The sequence below is a fragment of the Canis aureus genome, chromosome 5 (genome assembly GCF_053574225.1).
Source record: "Canis aureus isolate CA01 chromosome 5, VMU_Caureus_v.1.0, whole genome shotgun sequence".
In the NCBI taxonomy this organism is placed as follows: domain Eukaryota; kingdom Metazoa; phylum Chordata; class Mammalia; order Carnivora; family Canidae; genus Canis; species Canis aureus.
Window position 1 is genome coordinate 10,083,798 of NC_135615.1, and position 23,763 is coordinate 10,107,560.

The 23,763-nt window shown below is 36.4% G+C and overlaps 1 protein-coding gene across 3 annotated transcripts in view; it reads right to left on the minus strand.

Annotated features, from left to right (window-relative positions):
- Positions 1-23,763, minus strand: part of SPAG6 (sperm associated antigen 6) — a 72,965-nt gene that overhangs the window by 14,538 nt on the left and 34,664 nt on the right. For 2 of the 3 annotated variants that reach the window (XM_077896835.1, XM_077896836.1), the window contains 5 exons: positions 16,732-16,937; positions 15,700-15,873; positions 13,968-14,120; positions 11,585-11,776; positions 569-685 (listed from right to left, as the gene is read on the minus strand). In XM_077896835.1, the coding sequence (XP_077752961.1) occupies positions 569-685; positions 11,585-11,776; positions 13,968-14,120; positions 15,700-15,873; positions 16,732-16,937 (842 nt within the window). The remainder of the gene's footprint in view (positions 1-568; positions 686-11,584; positions 11,777-13,967; positions 14,121-15,699; positions 15,874-16,731; positions 16,938-23,763) is intronic. The other variant, XM_077896837.1, reaches the window with a different exon arrangement.

The window sequence follows — 23,763 nt, forward strand, 5'->3', positions numbered from 1 at the left end:
AATTTATTTATTCATGAGAAACACACACACACACACACACACACAAGCAGAGACACAAGCAGAGACACAGGCAGAGGGAGAAGCAGGCTCCATGCAGGGAGCCTGAGGTGGGACTTGATCCTGGGTCTCCAGGATCAGGCCCTGGGCCAAAGGCGGCGCTAAACCGCTGAGCCACTGGGCTGCTCTCTTTACAAGATATTTGCAGTGTTCCCAGATGAGTGAGACCAACATATACCAGGATAATTACTAAATTACTATCAATATAAATTATCTGTATTATGAGGTGTTTATATATTGGCATACTATTTACTCCCCAAGATCACTGAAAAAGCCAGTACAGAGGCCGTGAAGAAAGTGAGGAAGAAGGAAATGTGAATTATTTATATGTGAATTTTATTAACTTATGTTAATTTTATTAACCTATGTTACCCCTCCTGTTACTACAGTCAGTGAGAATTAAAAAGTAAAGCCTGCCCCCATCTTTCAGAAGACATTGACCCACCAGAAAAAAGTTAACAAGTCATTTAAGTTTTCTTCCCTCACTTCCAGAAAAGAGAGCATGCCTTACCTTACTGAACTGTCCAACCACATGCTTCAGAATATTGGGAGGTGCATCATACAGAAATGGCTCAAGGGCTGGTAGATAGGTGCATTTTTGTAGGATATTCTTGATGGCTTTTTTACTCTATTGAAATACAAAGTAAAATACAGACCAAAGTAGTAATCAAAGCTTGACCAAAATTCATACCTCATATTCCTAGAATTTGAAAATGAAATGAATTTCCAGGTCTAATCTGCAGTTTCATTGTTTAAGATAGTTGTCAAAAGGGCAGCCCACGTGGAGCAGCGGTTTGGCGCCGCCTGCAGCCCAGGGTTTGATCCTGGGGACCTTGGATCGAGTCCCACGTCAGGCTCCCTGCATGGAGCCTGCTTCTCCCTCTGCCTGTGCCTCTGCCCATCTCTCTCTGTGTGTCTCTATGAATAAATAAATAAAATCTTAAAAAAAAAAATAGTTGTCAAAAAAACTTCTATAGGGCGTTGGTTTTATCATAGAATATCCTGCCAGTTGTATCATGTTACATTTTAAAATGTATTACTGATGCCTTAAAATAACCCATGAGGAAAGTAAAATTGAAAAGCAAAAAGCTATAGACTGTAAATTAATATGTATTATATTTTATTAGTGTCAAAATTCGTACATATTAAACTGTGAGATAACCAAGAGGTCCTCCTCCCTAATCAACAAATAGAAAATAGTTTATTGTAGAAAGTCATTATCAAACATTCTCTAAAAGGTCTCATGGCTTATAGGTATATAGTCAGGAAGATTCTATCATATGCATGATGCAGTGAACATTCGCAGATAACGCTGTGGTAGCTCATGGGGAGAAACCACCCCATCCACAGGTAGAAAAGAGCAGAGGTCTACTTGAGCGTATAGGAAAGCTCCGTCGGCAACAGGGAGCGCAGCCCCCACAAGCAGAACAACAGGCCACAGCTGGTCGTGATCGTTGTATTAAATAAAGCCTGCCCTCTTCACTTCGGAAGGCTTCACGCTTGGATTTGTCTGTGGATTTTCCACTGGAATTCCACACCGGCTTGTATGTGGTTTTGTGCGTCAGTGCATTCTTTCCTCTGATCACTCAGATTCTCTGAATCTCTCTCAGGCCTTAGCCTACCTGGTCTTCTGGGATCTTGCTATTGAATAGTTAGCAGTGCTTTTTGAAATGTCAAGGAGGATTTGGGGATTTTTTTGGTTTTATTTTTGCTTTTGTTTTTCTTTCTTTTTTTTTTTTAACGGTAGCACTAGGATTTATTAAACTGTCTTAGTAAGGGTGCTGGGGCTTGCCCATGGTGCTCTTGATGCATAAAGTCCGGACATTGATCCAATTCTTCTTGAGCGAGGACACTAGGAAATTGACAGCTCAGTGGATGTTGTGCACGAGCTCATCGCCTGTCATCTTCACGTGGCCAACAGCCACTGCCAGACATAGCACCTTCTTCATCTGGAATTTGATGGCAGACTTCACTTCATCATTTTGGCCACCATGTTCTCATGGTGGGTCAGCAAGGAAGGGAACTTGCTTTATTCAGCCAGCTTTATTCAGGCCTGGATCCAGGATTCGTGGGATCTGCTTGATCAGAGATTCTGGAGCCAAAAAGGCATCATACTTCTTGACTAGTTTATTATTCTTGTTGAGTTTCTTCAGCGCCTCAGTGTCCATGTGGGGAATATCCACTCCCTTGGCCCCATCACAGTGCTGCTGGTCCCCCAAACACACATGGAGAACTTGGGGCAGGGGGTGGACTTAAGCCTGATGGTGCCCGAGAAGCGTTAGTCCTTCTGAGAGTCATAGTTCTTCAGGCTGATCTGCAGCTCCACGGTCTCCAGAAACTTCCGGCACTTGTGCTGGTTCCCGTTCAGGACCCCCCGCACCGCCTCATACAGGGTGTCGCGGGACACTTTGCTGCTCATGGTAGCTTGTGCCGCAGTAGCCGGAAAAGAGCTGCTTTTGTTTTTCAAGGAGCAGTTTGATTTTCACATCATTAATTTTACAACTGGCAAATGGATTCAGGAAAAACTTCCATCACATTTGTGTTATCCCTAAAGGCTTCATGGTTTCCTAGAGACCCAAGCTAAGCAGTACTTACCTCTTGACACATTTGTCCTCAAACATTGTTCATAAACTAAATGAAACAAGGAATTTAAGAAATGCCGCCCGACTTTCTTCCACAAGTAGTATAACCTAAGTTTGAATTAAACTCTCAATCCCCAACATATCTAGTTATATCTTTGTGAGCCATTTTAGGATTATGGTGACCTTAGCAGGTCAACAAATTTAACTTAACTGCTGTTGATGATAAGGTCTACTAATTGCATAGCACAGATCACATCCACTGTGCCATGGTGATGTACTGTCAATTTATTAATTAAGAACTCTAGAAAAGAGTCTAATGATCCTCAAAATTCACTGAGCTTTACTATCCTTTGTCAAGAAATATACCTATGACTCTAGGTACTTCTAGATAGGAATGTATGTCGCGATTAATAATCAGTTATATTTCCCAACGTGAAAGAAATATTAGTATAGTAGTTAATTAAGATTTTATTTACTTGTCAATTTCTGAGCTTAAGATTTTTTAATAACCTTATTGAGATATAATTTAGATACTATAAATTCACTCATTTTAAGCGCACTGTTCAATGGACTTTTAGTGAATTTACAGAGTTGTGCAACCATCATCACAACCTAATTTTAGAACATCTTCATCATTCCAGTAAAGAACCTCATTCCATTAGTAGCCACTCCCCTACCAGCCCTGGACAATTACCAACCCACTTTCTGTCTCTATAAATTTTACTTTTCTGGACAATTCAAGTAGGTGGAATCATACAATATGTGAACTCTTGAGTCTGGCTTCTTTCACTAAGTATAATGTTTTGGGGGTTCATCTATGTTATAGGATGTGTCAGTGCTTCGAGCCTTTCATTGTCAGAGAATATATTCCATCATACAGATTTGTCACATTTTATTTATCCATTCACCAGCTGATAGACATTTGGGTTGTTTCCACTTTTGGTGATTATGAATAATGCTGCTTTTGAGATTCATATACAAGTCTTTGTGTAGACAGATGTTTTCATTTCTCTTGGGAAGATACCTAGGAGTGAAGCTGTTGGGTGATGATGGTAAATTTATGTCTACTGTTTTGAGAAACTACCAAACTGGTTTTCAGCCTGACTGCAATATTTTACATTTCTACCAGTAATGTAAAAATGTTCAAGATTCTCCATATGATGATCAACACTTGTTACTGTCTTCCTAATTGTAGCCATTCTTGTGGGTGTGATATTGTATCTCATTATGGTTTTGATTTGCATTTCCCTAGTGACTAAAGATGTTGAATATTTTTTCATGCACTGATTATTTGTTGGTGAAATGCTTATTCAAATCTTTTGCCCACTGTTTAATTGGACTATTCATCTTCATACTATTGAGTTGTAGGAGCTCTTTATATGTTTTGAATATAAGTCCTTTCTTGAATATGTTATTTGCAAATAATTTTTTCAAGTCTGTGGCTTGTCTTTTTATTTTAATGATGTCTTTTAAAGCATATGAGCTTTTAATTTTGATGAAATCCAACTTATGAATACTTTTGTTTATCACTTGTGCTTTGTCATTTCTAAGAAATTAATGTCTAATCCAAGGTTTCAAAGATTTCTGTATTTTCTTCTAAGAGTTTTGTAGTTTTAACTCTTATATTTAGATCTCTGACCCATTTTTAGTTGATTTAATGTATGGTATGAGATAACGGCCCAAATTGATATTTTTGTTTAAGGATATAATAATTATCTCAGTGCCATTTACTGAAAAGACTATCCTTTTCCTTTTATTATTTTTTTTCCTTTTCCTTTTAAATTGCCTTGGAACCTTTGTGAAAAATCAGAAAATTGAATTTTCAAAATTCAATCACATTGATTTAGATGTCTTTATGTAAGCAAGTACCACACTATCTTATCTGATAGCTGTAGCTTTGTAGTAAGTTTTAAAAATGAGCAGCATTAAGTCCTTTTACAAGATTATTTTGGCTAATCTGAGTCCTTGTCATTTCCATCTGAATTTTAGAATCAGCTTCTCAAAATCGGGGGAGGAGGGAAGCCAGGTGGGATTATGATAAATATTGTATTGAATATAGAGATCAAAAAAAAAAAAGAATATAGAGATCAATTTGGGAAGAAGTACTGCCATCTTAACAATATTGAATCTTCCAGTCCATAAATACAGTGTCTCTCCATTTATTCACACCTTCTTTAATTTTTTTCAGCAACGTTTTGTAGTTTTCAGTGTACAAATATATACTTTTCTTATTAAATTTATTCCTAAGTATTCTTTTTGATGCTACTATGAATGAAACTATTGTCTTAATTTCGTATTTATTTCTTTTAAGTTTATGGAACTTGAACTCATGACTATGAGATCAAGAGCTGCATGCTCCATCGACTAAGCAAGCCATGTTTGAATTGTTCATTACTAGCATATGAAAATATGATAGATTTTGAGACACCTGGGTGGCTCTCTCTCTGTGTGTCTCTCGTGAATAAATAAATAAGATTATTTATTAATTTATTCATGAGAGAGGCAGAGACACAAGCAGAGGGAGAAGCAGGCTCCATGCAGAAAGCCCAATGCAGGACTCGATCTTGGGACTCCAGGAACATGCCCTGAGCCAAAGGCAGACGCTCAATTGCTGAGCCACTCAGGCATCCCTAAAAAATCTTAAAAAAAAAAGAAAAAGAAAAAATATGATAGATTTATTTTAAATGCTATTTATGTTAGCCTGTTTGGTTTTTAAATCTAAATTCAATTAATTAACATATAGTGTACTAGTAGTTTCAGGGGTAGAATTCAATGACTCATCAGTTGTATATAACACCCAGTGCTCATTACATCACATACCCTCCTTAATGCCCATCATCCAATTACCCCATTCTCCACCCATCTCCCCTTCAGCAACCCTCAGTTTGTTTCCTATAGTTAAGTCTCTTATGGTTTGCTCCTTCTCTGATTTTTGTCTTGTTTTATTTTTCCCCTCCTTCTTTCCTCTATGCTCCTCTGTTTTGTTTCTTAAATTCCACATATGGGTGAAATAATATAATTGTCTTTCTCTGATTGGCTTATTTCATTTAACATAATACTCTAGAGCTCCGGAACATACACATTGTTGCAAATGGCAAGATTCTTTCTTTTTTTTTTTTTTTAAAATGGCTGAGTAGTATTCTAGTGTGTGTGTGTGTGTGTGTGTGTGTGTATCTCACATCTTCTTTGTGTGTGTGTGTGTGTGTGTGTGTGTGTGTATCTCACATCTTCTTTGTCCATTCATCTGTTGATGACATCTGGACTCTTTCCATAGTTTGGCTATTATAGACATTGCTGCTATTAACATAGGGGCACAGGTGCCCCTGAAAATATGATAGATTTTTTTATATATTGATCTTATGTCTGGTGATCTTGAACTCTTAGTAGTTCTAGTATTTGTGTGTGTCTATTCCTTAGGATTTTCTACACATAAGATCATGTTATATGTTTGTTTTAAAATGTATTAGCCTTTAGAAAATGTGCCTTATGTTTGCTTATTTATGGCAATGAGCAACTATTATACAGAATTTATATGGGGTAAACAAACCCTTTATTCTATTTCAGTAAATCAAGCATTTAGTAGTTAGTTAGTTATCCTTAGACATGCATAATAGATGATGATGTCAGAGAAGGAGTCATGAGCTATCTATGTAAGGCAGCTTGGGTTTGAGCCTGATTTTCCTATAAACTAGCATAGCATATATAGTTGCACATTCATTCATTTTTCAGATTAGACTAAAAATGGACTCTGTCCATATTGATAAAAGCTATTGTAAAACTACGGTAAGTAACTGGCAACACTGTTTTTTAATCTCTTAATAACACACATAAGACTATAAGTAATTAATAAGCTGAAGTTGTCGATATTATGCAAATATTTGATACCATTTCAATTGTTTTTCACAGAAAATGAAAGAAATAGGGGGATCCCTGGGTTGCTCAGTGGTTAAGCACCTGCCTTCAGCCCAGGACGTGATCCTGGAGTCCTGGGATTGAGGCCCACATCAGGCTCCCTCCATGGAGCCTGGTTCTCCCTCTGCCTGTGTCTCTGCCTCTCTCTCTCTCTCTCATGATAAATAAATAAAATCTTTTTTAAAAAATGAAAGAAATAACAAAACTTCTTCGTTGTTGCTTTCCTTAATTGATTATCTTTATTTTTTTTAAGATTTAATTTATTCATGAGACACAGAGAGAGAGAGAGAGAGAGAGAGAGAGAGGCAGAGACATAGGTAGAGGGAGATCCCGGATCCTGGGATCAGGCCCTGACCCGAAGACAAATGCTCAGCTGCTGAGCCACCCAGGTGTCCTTTTTTTTTTTTTTTTCTTTTAAAGATTTATTTATTTATTCATGAGAGACACAGAGAAAGAGAGGCAGAGGGAGAAGCAATTAATGGATGATCTTTAATGAAAATTGCCTAAAGTTAATACTGTTTTTAATTCAAAAGTTAATTTTGTTCTGAAAGCATTCTGGCCCAAAGAGTTACAGTTATTAAAAGGAAAGGGGGCAGTGCCTGGGAAGTTTAGTTGGTTAAACATCTGACTCTTGATTTTGGCTCAAGTCGTGATCTCAGGGCTGTGAGATCCAGCCCTGTGTGGGGCTCTGTGCTGGGTATGGAGCTTGCTTAAGATTCTCTCTCTGCCTCTGCCTCTGCCTCTGCCCCTCCCCCCAAAAGATTAAAATTAAAATTGAAAATAAATGAAAGGAAGAGGGAATAAATCTTTATGACCTTGTTTTAGGCAAAGCCTTTTTAGATAGGGCTCCAAAAGTGGAAGCAACAACAACAAAAATAAATAAATTGAACCTTTTAAAATTTTAAAGATTTTTGCTGCAAATAATACCATCAATAAAATGATGACAACCCATAGAATGGAATACTTGTAAATCATACATCTGATGAGGATTTATATTAAAAATATATTTTAAAAACCCACACAACCCAATAATAAAAAGATAATAGCCCAAATAAAAAATGGGCAAAGGACCTGATTAGACATTTCTCCAAAGAAGATATACAAGTGGCCAATAAGCACATAAAAAGATTTCTCAACATCATTAGCCATCAGGGAAATGCAAATCAAAATCACAGTGAGATACCAATTCACACCTACTAGGGTGGCTACAATAAAAAAAAAAGTAATATTGTAGACAAGAATGTGGAAAATTGGAACCCTCATACATTGCTGGTGGGAATGTAATATGGTGCAGCCACAACAGAAAATAGTTTGGTGGTTCCTAAAAATGTTAAAGAGTTATTGTGTGACCTAGCAATTCCACTCCTAGGTTTGTACCCAAGAGAAATGAAAACATACATCCACACAAAAACATGTACAAATATGTTCAGAACAGTATAATTTGCCATAGTAGAAAGAGTAGCAACAGTCCAAATGTCTGTCAACTGGTGAATGGGTAAACCCAATGCAGTATAGTGATGCAATGGAATATTATTTGGCAATCAAAAGGAACAAAGTATTGATATATGCTACAACATGGATGAACCCTAAAACTTACACTACACGAAAAGAAGCAGGCACAAAAGATCACATGTAATGTGTGATCCCATTTAAATGAGATGTCCAGAAGAGGCAAATACCCAAAGACAGAAAATAAATTAATGGTTGCCAGGGACTAAGCATGGAGGGTATGGAATGACTGCTCATAAGGGAATGAAGAGGTTCTAAAATTAGATTGTGGCGATGGCTACATCTGTGAATATACTAAAAACCATTGAATTATATACTTTAAATGAGTGAACTGAATGACATATGAACCATATTTCAATAAAGCCATTAAAGAATGAAGGGAAACAACCATGATGACAAGAACACAATAATTAAGTCAAATAATCTTAGCAATACTTTCATAACGAAGTAAAAGAATGAACTTAGTCAAATGCCAAACTAAGATGGCCCATTTCAATATGATGCCTCTAAATCAGAACAAATAAAAATGCAATTGTGTGAATACTTTCAAAATATATGTAGGTGAGCTTATTAGATAAAAGATGGACTTTTCCCCCTGTTTTTAATAACATACAGGCAGATATAAGGCCATGTGAAAACATGCAAGCATTTCCAAGAGACTGCTCATTGGTTCTCCTGGATCAGAACCAATTAGAGAATGCTTACAAAAGCTGACATGCCTTTGGGATAAAATGAACTTCAACATGGCCTTTAATTTGAAAGCTGCCACAGAGTAACAAATGAAAAATACCATTAGAGGTTCCTAAAGCTCTTGGATACATTTTTCCCTACTGAGATAATGTCAAATCAAACAGACTTGGACTTTCACTCTAAAGCCTTTAAAACAACAAATGTTAGAATCCAAGAAAGCTTGGGGAAGTAAAAATAATAATCAAGTCCCTACAATAAAAAAATATTTGGATAGACTTAAAGCCTTGGAAGGATTGCTGACAGGGATAATTATTAATAAAGATCCCACTTTTTAATTTAATGCTCCTTGTATTTCCTGAAAGTAAATATCATATCAAATATAGGCGGAAGGAACCTTTGCTTCTATTAGTAAACTCGAATGTTTTAACAAAACTATTTTTGTTAAACATATATATAATAAAAATGATCTTATTTCAAAAGGTGAAGTTTTCTTTAAAAAAAAAAGATATTTTATTTATTTATTCATGAGAGACACACATAGAGAGAGGAGAGTGAGAGAGAGGCAGAGACACAGGCAGAGCAAGAAGCAGGCTCCATGCAAGGAGCCCGACGTGGGACTCGATCCCGGGACTCCAGGGCCCTGGGCTGAAGGTAGCGATAAACTGCTGAGCCACCCAGGCTGCCCAAAAGGTGAAGTTTTCAAACTTATTTTACTCTAGTGATATTTATATGACAAAACAACATAATAGCTCATTAAAAACCAAGTTACATAAACTTTGTAGTATATAAAAAAGCATATAATGCTACCTAAGACACTATTTGCAAGGGTTTCTCAAACTATAATTACTATTGATTCCACTATTAATTATTCATGCTGTGGCTGATATATTCCTTCATTTCCAAAACTTAAAGGAAGATAAAAGTTGTTACCTGAAGGAATCTGAAAGTGATAGAGACTTCTAGATAATCTAGAAGTTGAACATGATTACTATTACATTTTGGCCATAGCATATAGCTGCAGAGACCCTGCAGAGGAGACCCTAGTCACTGGACCAGTGACTAGAGAAAGGAGGAGGTAGGAAGGTGGGGGTGGAAATAAGACCAAAGACGGGGGAAGAAAAGGCAAGCATGATGATGGGTTAAATATGAGGCAAAAAGAGAACTACATATATAAGCTAAAATTATACATATGTAAATCAACTCAAAACTGGAAATGTAATTGTGGTTTCTCACCAGAAAGCCAAAGAATCACAGAATTGTTAACCAGGGAAAGGCCTTAGCTTATTGTCAATCTTACTCTCTACCAAACATTGCCAAGGAATACACTCAACACTGGAGAAATATAAGGGAAGCCCTAAATCTATGAAGTCATTGCTTTGATCTAGAAAGTCTTACAAAAACTGAAAAAGAAAACACTAATCTTAAAAATTCCCTCAAGGAATCTGTAGAAAAATAACACATAAACATAACCAGATAAACATAAATTCACTTTTATAAAATTTATAAATACAATTAATGACTCACTACATAACCTAACTTTCAGAGTCCCTCAGCTATATAGTTCAAGTAAACTACCATCTAAAGTTGCTTCAGCCAATGTGCTTTCCTATTTATTTATTAACTAAATTTAAATGTCCTCTAACTTACTCTTGTTAATTTTATTTTGAGTTACTATCTTTTCTGTGCACTTTCCTCAATCCAAGTCAATTCTGAAAACTCCTTTCAAAAAAGGCACATGTTTTCTTAAGGGAGTTATGCTGGGAAACATTGTTTTCTTTCATTGAAATTTTAAAAGTATTAAACAACCCATCCTAATTAATGTTCTGCCAATCATTCTAAATAGCCAGTGATATTTTTTTTCCAGAAAGCATGCTATTTAAAAAATGCATGATTTTAAAACGTTTAACTTAGGGACATGTGGGTGGCTCAGTTGGTTAAGTGTCTGCCTTCTGCTCAGGTCATGATCCCGGAGTCCTGGAATCAAGCCCCATGTTGGGAATCCCTGCTCAGCAGGGAGTCTGCTTCTCCCTCTACCCCTCACCCTGCTCGTACTCCCTCTTTTTCTTGCTCACTCTTTTTCTGTCTCTCAAATAAAGAAATAAAAATTTTAAAAATGCTTTCACTTTAAAAAAATAAATAAAATGCATCTTTTGAACATTTTTCTTTTAAGGAACAAACACAAAGCATATAATTAAAAACTAGAGCAGAGTTAAGAAAGATGGAACATAGCTTCCAGGAATACCCTCTGACCAGTTCCATTATGCCTTTCAATAGCACCTTAAATTCTTTTGGACTCAATTTTTTTATGTTAACTGGACTACAGTTATAATTCCACCTCAAAGTTCTATTATTCAATTCCTATTCCATAAGAAAAGTCAACATGAATGCAGAATGCAAAAGCCAGACATTCATTTTACAAACCACTTTGCACCTATAGAGAACTTTATTTAAAATTATCACTGTTAGAAATAAGGGTAACCCATTTTTGAAGGAGAGCTACCTCAGTTCTGATAAATTTGTATTTTTTGACTAATAAAATCAACATTATCCATAATGATAATTAAAACATTTAAAATGACATATTTTTTAAAAGATTGTATTCATTTATTTGAGAGACAGAGCATGCACAAGCTAAGGGGGAGGGGTGGAGGCAGAGGGAAAAGCAGACTCCCTGCTGAGCAGGGAGCTGACCCAAGGCTCCATCCCAGAACCCTGAGATCGTGACCTGAGCTGATGCAGATGCTTAACCAACTGCAGCACCCAGATGCCCCTAAAATTAAGAACGAGTCAAATGTAACAAATCTTCATATGACTGTTAAAAATTAAGCACTTACTTTTACTTGAAGATCCTCAGAACTTTCTGTTGACATGTACAATGACAGTAGAACTGGCAAGGTGTTTGTGACCGCAACAGCCCGTGCGTGCTCTGGAGTGTGTCTCCCAATCTGTCCTAAGGCCCAAGCAGCAGCAGCCTTAATATGATCTTCTGGTTCTTCTGACAAGCAGACTGACAACTGAGGCACACCCTGCAGCGTTGATCAAAAGAGCAAGTGTTATGAATCTAGAGCAGGATTAAAGAGTCTTCCGTGTCTCTCAAACATTAGAAGGAATCATTTTGGCCTTGATCCTTTTTTTCCTAAACGGTTCAATAAATGAGCACATCACAGGGGCTGTCATTTTTCAAGTCAATAAAATGACTAGAACTAATTTACCTTAATTATCTGTAACAATCCAACTAAACTAAGAATATCTCTGCTAGCGTTTACTCCCAAAATAGAGAGGCATTTAACCAAACAACAGATGCCACAGACTAGTATATTATAGGCAAAACCAGATTCCACTGTGACAAAATTAAAATGTTTAGGGTTTTTAAAATCTTTTATTGTCCTTTGTTTAAAGAGTTAATTTAGAATCCTTTTTTAAAAATGCCTTTCACCAAGTATAATAGATCTGAGAACAAAATAACTATTATAGATCCAAAATCAAATGAAAGAGCAAGAATCCTATTTAAGTAACTTTTAGATGAAATACATTCATTCAAAACTTTCTTGAAATAGTAAATAATTTTCATTTCTTTCGTCCAATTTTTAAATGATAGTTTTGCCCATTTTAACATGATTAAATGTCAAAGTAGAAATGATTACTTTGTTACACAGATATCATGTACTTATATTTTACATAGACTTCAATTTTATCTTAGTAATCAAACAGAATTAACTAAAGGATCTCAAATACACCACAGTTTATATACCCAAGGAAGACTCAAGTAATCAAACTCTAATTCCAGATTCTGTATAGGCATAATTTTCTACCTAATTTGAGACTATAATAATTATCACCTTAAATTTAATATACAAAAGTCAGTGTCATAAGATCAGGCTACCATAGCAAAGGCCAAATGATCATGTATATTTTCTTTTTGTCCACCTTTAAATTCAGTTATTAGTAAGACTAATTTCCTGAGGAAACATGCCATATCTCTCTTTTGGCTTCTTTTGGCTTTTATTTTTCAGTTATTAGTAAGACTAATTTCCTGAAGAAACCTGCCATATCTCTCTTTTGGCTTCTTTTGGCTTTTATTTTTCTTAAACTAAAAATTGTCTGCCAATACAAAAAAGATCAGATCTGTCTTCAAAATGAGGCAACCTGGGCAGCCTGGGTGGCTCAGCAGTCTAGCGCCGCCTTCAGCCCAGGGTGTGATCCTGGAGACCCGGGATCAAGTCCCACATCAGGCTCCCTGCATGGAGCCTGCTTCTGCCTGTGTCTGTGCCTCTGTGTGTGTGTGTGTGTGTGTGTGTCTCATGAATTAATAAATAAAATCTTAAAAAAAAATGAGGCAACTTTCCAGAAACTCTATACTTCTGGGATATATCAAGACTGAAGGGGCAAGAGGAAGGGAAGATACCCTTATCTGACTATGGGCCTCAGTTGTTATGACTATCAAATGAGATAAGGAATGTGAATGTGCTTCAATAATTACAAAGTGTTATAGAAATAGGAGTTGTTGTTACTAGTCCTTATGGTACTGCATAGGACAAGGAAAGAATAATGCAGCGCTGGGTGGTGTGCCTCGAACTGCTGCTGCTACTACCCCAATCTTTCACTCACTGAAAGGCAAACTAGGTGGGAGAGGCCAGCAGCAACCCTAGAGCAAAGGAGGGGAATGCCTCCTGGTTAGTTTAGGGAAGAAATACAGGAAGCAAAAAATTGCTTCTTTCATCCTTCTTCCTATGTGTAAGCTTTCTGACTATGCACAAAAGAACTGCAAATCAAAAATCCCAATAATATCCCCATGGTGACCCTTTGGAAAGCACTATGCTCTAGTCACTACCATAGTCTTTGGTAATAGAAGAACAAAAGGACAAGCACAGGATAAAAAGGGAGTGAAGCAAAGAATTACCAAGGAATAGGTAGAAAATAAAGATTTGAGGTTCCTCTTTATTCTGAGGATTAGCAAGGGGAAAAAAAAAAAAAAAAAAAAACACCAACCCAAGCCGCACTTCTGTTTAACATACAGCAGCAGGTTTTCTATGCTGATAAGAAACCCACACCCTAGAGGGTTGCCAGAGAGGCCATAAGCACACAGCTTTTGAAGCATTCTTTGGGAGAGCAATATTTATTCATTCAACAAATATTTTTTGAGCACCTACTATGTGCTAAGGCTACACTCCATGGTGGGTTAATAACAAGTTGAGATAAGGCCAAATCCACACAGACCTTGGAAATGATCACTGCCATTGCCAGGTTCTCAGAATGAGCTGCTACATAACCAAGCATCATGATGCCAGGCAGTCTTATGTTTCCTTTGCAGGACCCGATACAATCAATCACGGCAGCCACTCCTCCTGCGTTAACTATCAACTGTGAAAGCTAGGAGGAAAAGAGAGTCAGATCATCGTGACTATGATACATGAGATTATCTTTAAATATTACTTTAGCCTTGTCTGATTTTTTTTTGTTTAGGACCTAAAAAACATCTGGCAAAATTTGAAATATCATTTAGTAAGATTGTTATATTCATTAAGGAAACATACATTGACATAGATGGAACTGGAGGGTATTATGCTCAGTGAAATAAGTCAATCAGAGAAAGACAATTATCATATGGTTTTGCTCATATGTGGAATTTAAGAAACAAAAGAGAGGAGCATAGGGGAAGGGAGGGAAAAATAAAATAAGACAAAATCAGAGAGGGAGACAAACCATAAAAGACTCTTAACTACAGGAAACAAACTGAGGGTTGCTGGAGAGGAGGTGGGTGGGGGGATGGGGTAACCAGGTGATGGGCATTAAGGAGGGTACATGATATAATGAGCACTGGGCGTTATTTGAAACTGATGAATTACTGAATTCTACATACGAAACTAATGATGTGTTAACCAATTGAATCTAAATAAAATAAGTTAATAAAAAAAATTTTTTTTAATAAAAAATTTTTTAAAATAATTTTAAGGCATGAAAAAAAAAGTACAAGTATAATAATCCTGCTATTTCAAGTGAGCAGATATACTCATTGTGAGGAGCCACTCTGGTTCAGTTTTTCATGCATCAATAACACAACTTTTATCCTTAATAGATGTCAAAATTCCTCACTGAGACACTAAGCCTAGGGCTAGTTCATAACTAGCTAACTACTGAAACCCCCAATCACAATGTGTGAACATGAAACAGATTAATCACTGAATGCTAAAAGACAATGTCAGACTTGAAATATTCTAGCCTAATTATCCCCCCTTTGCTAGCAATGACTACTAGCTGATTGCACTTCAGTCCTGAAAAATCTCAACCAAATGAAGATGTTAGGTGACGTAAAGAATGAGGACTAAGTTGAGTGAAATGAAAATTGATGAGTCAAAATACACATGGAAAAATGTACAACTTCAGAATCCACCCAGATTCCTTTAGCATCTGAGAACTCCAGCAATTAGTAGAGGGGTTATACTAGGCTGTGGGCCATGTGGTCTCTTCAGACCTGGAGGTATCTGTCCCTCTCTTACTCCTCCCAGCTGACCTAGAATGACAAGGATGACTAAAGTCCACCCCCTGCTCTAGGTCTAGAAATGGAAAGCAGACAATTATTAAAAACTGAGATTTTAGATTCAAACTCCATTGATATAACCCAGTGGTTCTCAACTAGGGGCCCTTTGTCTCCTGGGAAGCATCTGGTGATATAGGGAGACATTTTTATCATGATAAGGTTAGGGGTGCTACTGGCATCTAGAGGGCAGAGGCCAGGGATTGCTGCTCAATAACCACCTGACAGTGCACAGGGTCAGCGCCCCACAACAAAGAATTACCTAGTCCCAAATGTCTGTACTGCTGAGGTGAGAAGCCCTGACCAGATCATGTGGCACAGCACTCATGCCTTGTAAACAAGTTGATGTTTTGCTTAAAAACTAAAACTAACTACATATTACTGTATTTTAACACCTTAAAAAATTTTTTTTACCTCAGGTGTATGTTTTGCAATCTCTCTAATTAGAGTAGAAGCATTTTTCTTCACGTATTCATCTTTGTCCTTCAGACAGGTAAGTACAACTGGAAAGATCTCTGCTTCCACCACCATCTCTGCCAGATCCACAGAATGTTTTGCAATCTGACTAAGAGCTGAAAGGACCTGATGCTGTTAAGGAAAAACCAAAATAAAACAAAACATGGCATACGGCTTGCTGTAGAGTTCTGATTTATACAGCCTTATACACACTCAAGTTCCTTCTTAAAAAGGAAAAAAACAATTATGTTTCTAACACAACCTTAGATTTAGGAGTCTTGAGACAGTCAATTCCTGGTCTCATACCTAGATACTCAATTTCTTAAATTCCCTAATTCCCAAATTAAATGCCTTCATTCTTCTGCACACTATTTAAATCTCTTATCTATGCAGATGATTGAAGAATATGACCTTTGCATGAATAGTATTCCTTAATTAATACTCACATTGTTAATTTATGATACATGTAGTACAAAAATGATCACGCAAAGTATAATCTGAGTTTTGGCATCATGCTGATAACATTTCAAACAGCTTTCCATTACTTAGTTAACATTAACAATTTTAAAATCTTATAGAATGTAACCACTAGAATGTGAAAGTATAATTGACTATTAACTAAAGATCAAATGTTAGAAAGCTATAAAAAAGACTGAGATAAATATGGCAATTTTCATAAGAAACGTAAATATAATAGTGGTGGGCCAGAAGAACTTTAGGTACCTTCCAACCCTGAGATCCAATCATTATGTAATTCCTTATTTTAATGATCAATGTTAATACCGATGCTACATATTTTAACCAGATAAGTCTACCATCTAATGTTTATAGCAAAAGGTTCATGCATTAAAAGACCAAATATATAACATATCTGTATCTGTTTTCAATGATAAATTTACTAATGATTTTTAAATGTATAGTAATATTAACCTACCCACATTTCTATTTTCTTGGAAGCCTGATTTGTTTCTCAACCTTATTTTTAAATACCTTTAATTTAGAATCAGGGTTCAGGATCATCTGGGCCAAGTGAGCAATGGCTCCCACGTCCACTACTGTCTGTGCTAACTCTGGAGAATGCTTTGAAATATCACTGAGGGCCGAAGCAGCAACCCTTTTCAAAGCAATTTCTGGCTCCTGGATACAGAGTACTAAAAGAGGAACAGCTCCCGCATCCACCACAGCTTGTGACAGTTCTGTGGGTCCAAGAAAAGTAATTAAGTGAGTATGGGTGACTGACCCTTGTGCAAGCCATTTTTCACCCTGACAGATACAGCAAAGAAAAAAGGGGAGGGTGTACTTCACTGTCTCGACATCTGCATTTCAAATCAGCCTTCCTGGTTTCATAAACCATGTGGACCAATCCTGAGCTGAAAAGAATACAGGTCAATAGATGGACCTCCATTTACATGAACACATTTGAGGTAGATTAGGCTGAAATGGCTTGTTATTCTTTTTTTTTTTTTTTTTTTTTAAGAGAGTAAGCAGATGTCAGCTGTTTAAGCTCTGACAATTCTGCACTTCTCAATAGGCAAGCATTTTATGCATGGTTTACAATAACAGAGAAAATTAAAGTACCAAAAATTTACCAACCACACTAATTAGGCAGTATTTTGTGCTATTTACATGAGTAAACATTAGCACGAATCTTGTGCCAATAATGTCAATTTTTAAATTCCTTTCATCTTATAATACTTTTAAAAGATTTTTTTAACTTACTCAGAATTAAAAGGTGTACCTTCATTGTACACATAAAATGAGATCCACAACTGAATAACATATTTTAATATGTAAATGTTAATGTTTAGATACAGGAATAAATTTATTTTAACCATTTCACATGTCAGAAATAAAATCATTTGAGTATACATGCTGATTTGCTTATGTGTCCAAGACAAACTATAAAAATAACACATTTTAAATTATAGAGAATGGGAAACAAGCAGGCAGACCCATATAATATATATGTAAAAATAGGCCTTTTGAGAAGCATAAAACACCATACATAGTTACAGATTCTCCCCTCATTGTATTCATGGTCTCTCTTACTAAATCACATATACCCATTTCTAGAATCTCTTCTTTTCAAATTATTTTCTCATTTTCCCAGATTTGTAGTGCCTTAGCAATTTATGTCTTAATAGCCAAGCTAAGATATCTATTTAGCATATCACTTAAAGTCTTTAATTAAAAAAATACAGTGTTTAGTTTTTCAAAAGATTGGTGATATCACATTTTCTAAAAGGAAATAATGTTAGAAAACACAGGTTATAGTGTCCAATATTTGTTTTCCTTCAATTATTATAATTATCCTAGAAGTTCTATTATATAAATGATTCATTCATGCTTTCATTAAACATGTATCAACGAAAGGTTATTATGTGCCAGACTCATTCAACTCTGGTGCAGACGACACACTTCTACAAATTAACACTACATTGATTAGCAAATATATTTCAATTTGAAAAAATCTAACGTGAAATATGAAATACAATGGGAAGCTAATATGTAATCTTGAGAACAAGAGGAAGATAAGAGGAAGATGGTTAAAAAAAAAAAAAAAAGACAACAGCAACAGACTGGAATATCAACCTGGCAATATAACAGATTCCTCAGAATGTTCTCTGGGATTCTACTGCAACTGCCCGAAGACCAATAAGACAGCAGATGAAACAGGTGATTACTTTATTTCTCCTACCACCCCTACCCAAGGGAAATGGAAAGAAAGCATAAAGTGTGATATTATATGTAACTTATAGATATAATTTTCATATTTTATGTTAATTAGTAACATGCTACTTAATTCAGTTCAGTCCAAATTATACAGGTGTTGTATGGTAATATTAACTTTATGTGTACATATTTAAGGGCACCTGAATATATACACAGACAGTCCCCAACTTAGGATGGTTTGGCTTAAGGTTTTTCAACTTTATGATGGAGCAAAAGCAATATACATTCAGCAGAAATGGCTATTTATTTATTAAAAGATTTTATTTATTCATTCATGAGAGACACACACAGAGAGAGGCAGAGACACAGGCAGAGGGAGCAATAGGTTCCATGCAGGGAGCCCGATGTGAGACTCCATCCGGGGTCTCCAGGATCACACCCTGGGCCGAAGGCGGCGCTAAACCGCTGAGCCGCCCGGGCTGCCCAGAAATTGCAATTTAAATTTTGAATTTGGATCTTTTCCCAGGCTAGTGATACATACACAGTACAATACTCTCTCGTGATGTTGGGCAGTGGCCCCAGGCCTCAGCTCTGTCAGCCACATGATCATGAGGCTAAACAACCAATAGGGTTACAACCATGCTGCACCCATACAGTCATTCCAGTTCTCACTTGCAGTATTTAACCAATTACACAAGGTATGCAGCACTTTATTATAAAATGGGCTTTGTGTTAGGTGATTTTGCCCAACTATAGGCTAATTTAAGTGTTTTGAGCACATTTCAGGTAGGCGAGGCTAAGCTATGATGGTCAGTAGATTAGGTCTAGCAAATGCATTTTCAACTTAGGATATTTTCAGTTTGCAATGGATTTACCAGGACATAACCCTATTGTAAGTTGAGGGAGATCTGTAATGGGCTGCACATTTTATTTTGAGATAGTATAAAGATTAGTTCATCTACTTATGTTTGCTCACTTTTATTTATACTTTCTAAGAGTAGGAATGTGCCATAAACTATAACTGTTTAAAAGTATTATTAATAACTAAGTTTCTTTTTAAAAAAAAAATCTACTATCTTTGTAATTCCCATGCATTTTATCCTTTTCTTGAATAACTGTTTAGAGTGCCATATCCTCCTTTTCCTGAACTCTATATGTTCATATGAAAACAAACTCTGTCCTTCTGACTTGTTACCCAATCCCATTCTCAGCTGTTTTCTATTCTCTCCAGAGTAGTGATGTTAAATGTGGGGAAGGCCAGTGATGGCACTGGAGAAAGATTTACTGTGAAGGTAATGAAGCTTCCAACAACATGGGTTGGGCCTCCCAGTTCTGTACTTGAGATGTCATATACATCACATCTCCAGATTTATATGGTTCTATAAAACCTGGGATCAGAAACACACTATTATTTATAAATGATAATATTCAGCTACCTTCCTACACATATAAGGTATAAGGAAGGCAGTGTATATACAAGAAAGAATACAGCAGGCCTAGAGAATGCACGCTGTGCTATATTACATACACTGCAGACTCTTTCATCCTGCCTCTGTCACCCCCCTTTTTCCTATGGCATATCTTTCTCCTCTTGCCTACTATTGCTTCCTCTGGCATTTCTGTGCCAGTCAGTGTTGGTGTCTACACAGTAGCCTTTGTCAGCCAAGGCGTGAGTAGAAGTCAACTAGAAGGCTCTGTGAAAGGTTTTTTTCTCTGTCAGCAATAGATACACACAGAAAGAAACACCAACTCTTTGCTGGACATGGTCAAGTGTACGAATGACATCTGCAACTCTTACAACCATCTTGCAATGTTAGCGGAAGAAATCACCAATATTCTGAGGATGGTTGAGTACAGAAATGAAAAACATCTGTGTCCTCCATGACACTGTTCAGCTTCATAACCAAGCTTGGAACTGCCCTGACTCTGAACTTCTGTGTCACGTAAAATAAAAAATGTCCCTATTTTTAGGCCATTTGTACTTGATATTCTGTAACTTACAGCCAAAACATCACAATAATCCTGTCCTCTTTCATGCTCAGTATATTTACATATTTTCCTCTCTTCCTCTGGTTATAGGGTGTTCATTAAGTGCTTATACTATGTGCTAGAAACTTGGCTAGATCTTGGAGAAGCAGTATAGAGTAAAATACTTTTCTGTTCGAGCAGAGTTGGCTCAGGGTGAATGCACAAACAGACCACTACAAGAAAGAGCTAGGAGTCAAGTCTGTGGAGTGGTTGGGGAAAATGCATATGTAGGAGTGTAGCAGGCAGTGCCCTCCCACATTACTTCCTTTTCCCGGTTTCTTTTGTCCTATGCTTTTCTATTCTGAAAAAAAAGCAATGGTAACCAAAGCACATGCAAATTCTGGTACATTTAAAAATTCCTCCCTCCGCCCCTAAAAAATTCCTTCCCATAAAAGAAATCTCTTGGAGTTCATTTCTAACTCTAATTTGAAAATCAGTTTTGGTTGTTCAATAATTCTTCATACTCATGAAATCAAAGATTGATATACACAGACTCACATGCTCATTACAGGTTTGACCAAAGAAAAGCAGTGAGTCAAGAAATTTATCTCAGTGCCTGAAAATAGCTTCATTTAAAATTTTAAATATAACTTTAAAAGTTCATTTTCAAAAAATAAATCTTATGCAATAACATTCACATAATTATCCTGTTAGATAACAAGCAATATTAGAAGTAGTTATACAAAGAAAAATGCAGAGAAAGAGGGTTATGTTAATATAACCAACATACTAACAGGATTTATAGTGGATTGGTGGTACTATTGCTGATATATTTTTCTTCTCAATTTGCCAAATTTTCTTTGATGTGATTATAATTTTTTTAAATAAAAGAAATATGAACATGTCTTTGTCCATACACACAGCCACTGCTATGCTAACTATACTAATAATGCTATTATAAAGAAAAAATATAAACATTTTAGCTTATTTCTCAATATAGAAGAAATTTTCTATTTAAAAAAATGGAAAAAAATAAAAATAAAAATAAAATGGTATGGGGACAGCTGGGTGGCTCACTGGTTGAGCGTCTGCCTTTGGCTCAGCGTGTGATCCCAGAGTCCTGGGATCCAGTCCCACATCAGGCTCCTTGCAGGGAGCCTGCTTCTCTGTCTTTCATCAAAAATAAATAAATAAAAATAAAAATGGTGGGGTATGCCTCCTTTAAGCATTTTGAAAATTGGAAATCTTTTGAAAATTACTAATATATAGTAGAAATACTATCCATTTACTCTTTTACACTTGCCCTCTTGTCTTAATGTATGCCCTTATTACATTTAAGTTAAAATATTATTTTTAAAATGTGAAACATTATTAATTTATAACAATATTTTAGACTGCAAATTGTCAGAGGGTATAAAACTATACAATAGCACTTCCCTTTTTCATAAATAATAATGAAAGCCATTTATTGCAGACATATGGAAAACTGAATATACAATCCTCAGATCTGATGGTCAGCTGCTTTCAGTAAAGGAATAACTGGTTCTATTGGGCCTCATGAACAGCTCATTGTTGAGTGAAGGATGTAAGGCAGACTCCTCCCTGGGACCATGACAAGGGTGGTCACCCTTCACACTTCTGACTCTCAGTTTTTCCATGATCCTTTCTAATAATATCTGTAAGGGCTTATGTGCCTACAATTCTTTGTGTATTCTTAATATGAAAAATTTGGGTGAGAACTCATTGCTTCTCACACAGTTGCCTTTTCTTAAGAATTTTATTCTGTGCTGTTCTTGGGACCTGGGCTTTTGTCTTGGGTTTTTCTTTTCCTAACAAAATAAAGGCTGAATTTGCAGTACACTCTAACAGGTGTGAAGTGTTACAACTTCAATGGATCAAAAACATTAATTTAGTAAAATCAAAAATACTCAGTATACTTCCATTGTAAAACAAAAAGACACTGCATAAAGGACAACAACATTCATAAAATTAATGCTATCTAAAGCTGGATTAATGGAATGTTAGAAATGACTTTATGTTGACAAGAGGAGGACAGGAATGCCCATCAGCATATATAACAGGCATGACTGTAACAGGGAAGTCAGGGAAAAGGGATTTTGTTTTAACAGGGCTCAGCTCACACAGGCTTGCTGGCTTCAAGTCCTCCTCTTAATTGCTGGGGAAGGTTGTTTGTTTAGATCTGGAGTGGCAAACTCACATGTCCACAGGGCCCAGGCAAGTAAGTCAAATAAGTGAAGACAGAAGGTGTAAGAAAAATACTAAGTGGGGTAGCAGTACAAAACAGGAAAAGTATATGCACCAGCTACAAGCAGCAGCAATTACTTAGCTTGAGTCCAGGGTTGCTATGTGAGAATATAGGCCTATAATTTTTCAAGAGAAGCCAGAAATCTGATTTTTTTTTTAAGTAGAATTTTTTTTTTTTAAAGATTTTATTTATTTATTCACGATAGTCACAGAGAGAGAGAGAGAGGCAGAGACACAGGCAGAGGGAGAAGCAGGCTCCATGCAGGGAGCCCGACGTGGGATTCGATCCCAAGTCTCCAGGATCGCGCCCTGGGCCAAAGGCAGGCGCCAAACCACTGCGCCACCCAGGGATCCCCAGAAATCTGATTTTTAATGTGAAATTGCCCAGTTTTTAAGTGTTGGCTTTTTTTTTTTTTTTTTTTTTTTTAAGAACACTCTGTGAGACAATATAATGCAAGCCAAATAAACCCCATCCATCTGTGGGCCATCTACAGCCTGTAACCATCACTTCACAACCCTGGGCTTAAAATTCATACCTTCTAAAATGACCTGTGGGAGGCCTCCTGGATGTGCAAAAGTAATGATTTTTGGAGTCATAAAAGAACATGATTTGTTATTTATAAATAAAATAAAATAAATTCAGTGGCAAATTTCAGGAAACCGATGAAAACTTAAAAGTTGGCCTGCAAAAAAAAAGAATTAACCTAAACATATATTCCAATACTTAAGTAATTGTTCTCATACTGGAGATGTAGGAGAGAAGACTTTGAGCAAAATTAAGTGATCAGGAGAACTCATCAAAAGGTCTCAAAATGAAGAGATTCTCCGAAGTAAAAAAAGAAGAAAAATTACGAATTTAGCACACTCATTGAGAAATAATTAGGTAAATCAAACATCTCAGGAACTCTAATTTCTTTTAATTTTATTGTTTTTTAAATTATTTTTTCAAACACCACATTTAACTCACTGTTTCTAAGCCCTATAAAAAGTTATATTAAAAAGAGGGGCACCTGGGTGGCTCAGTGGTTGAGCATCTGCCTTGGCTCAGGTCATGATCCTAAGGTTATGGGATCGAGTTCCACCTCAGGCTTCTCATAGGGAGCCTGCTTCTCCCTC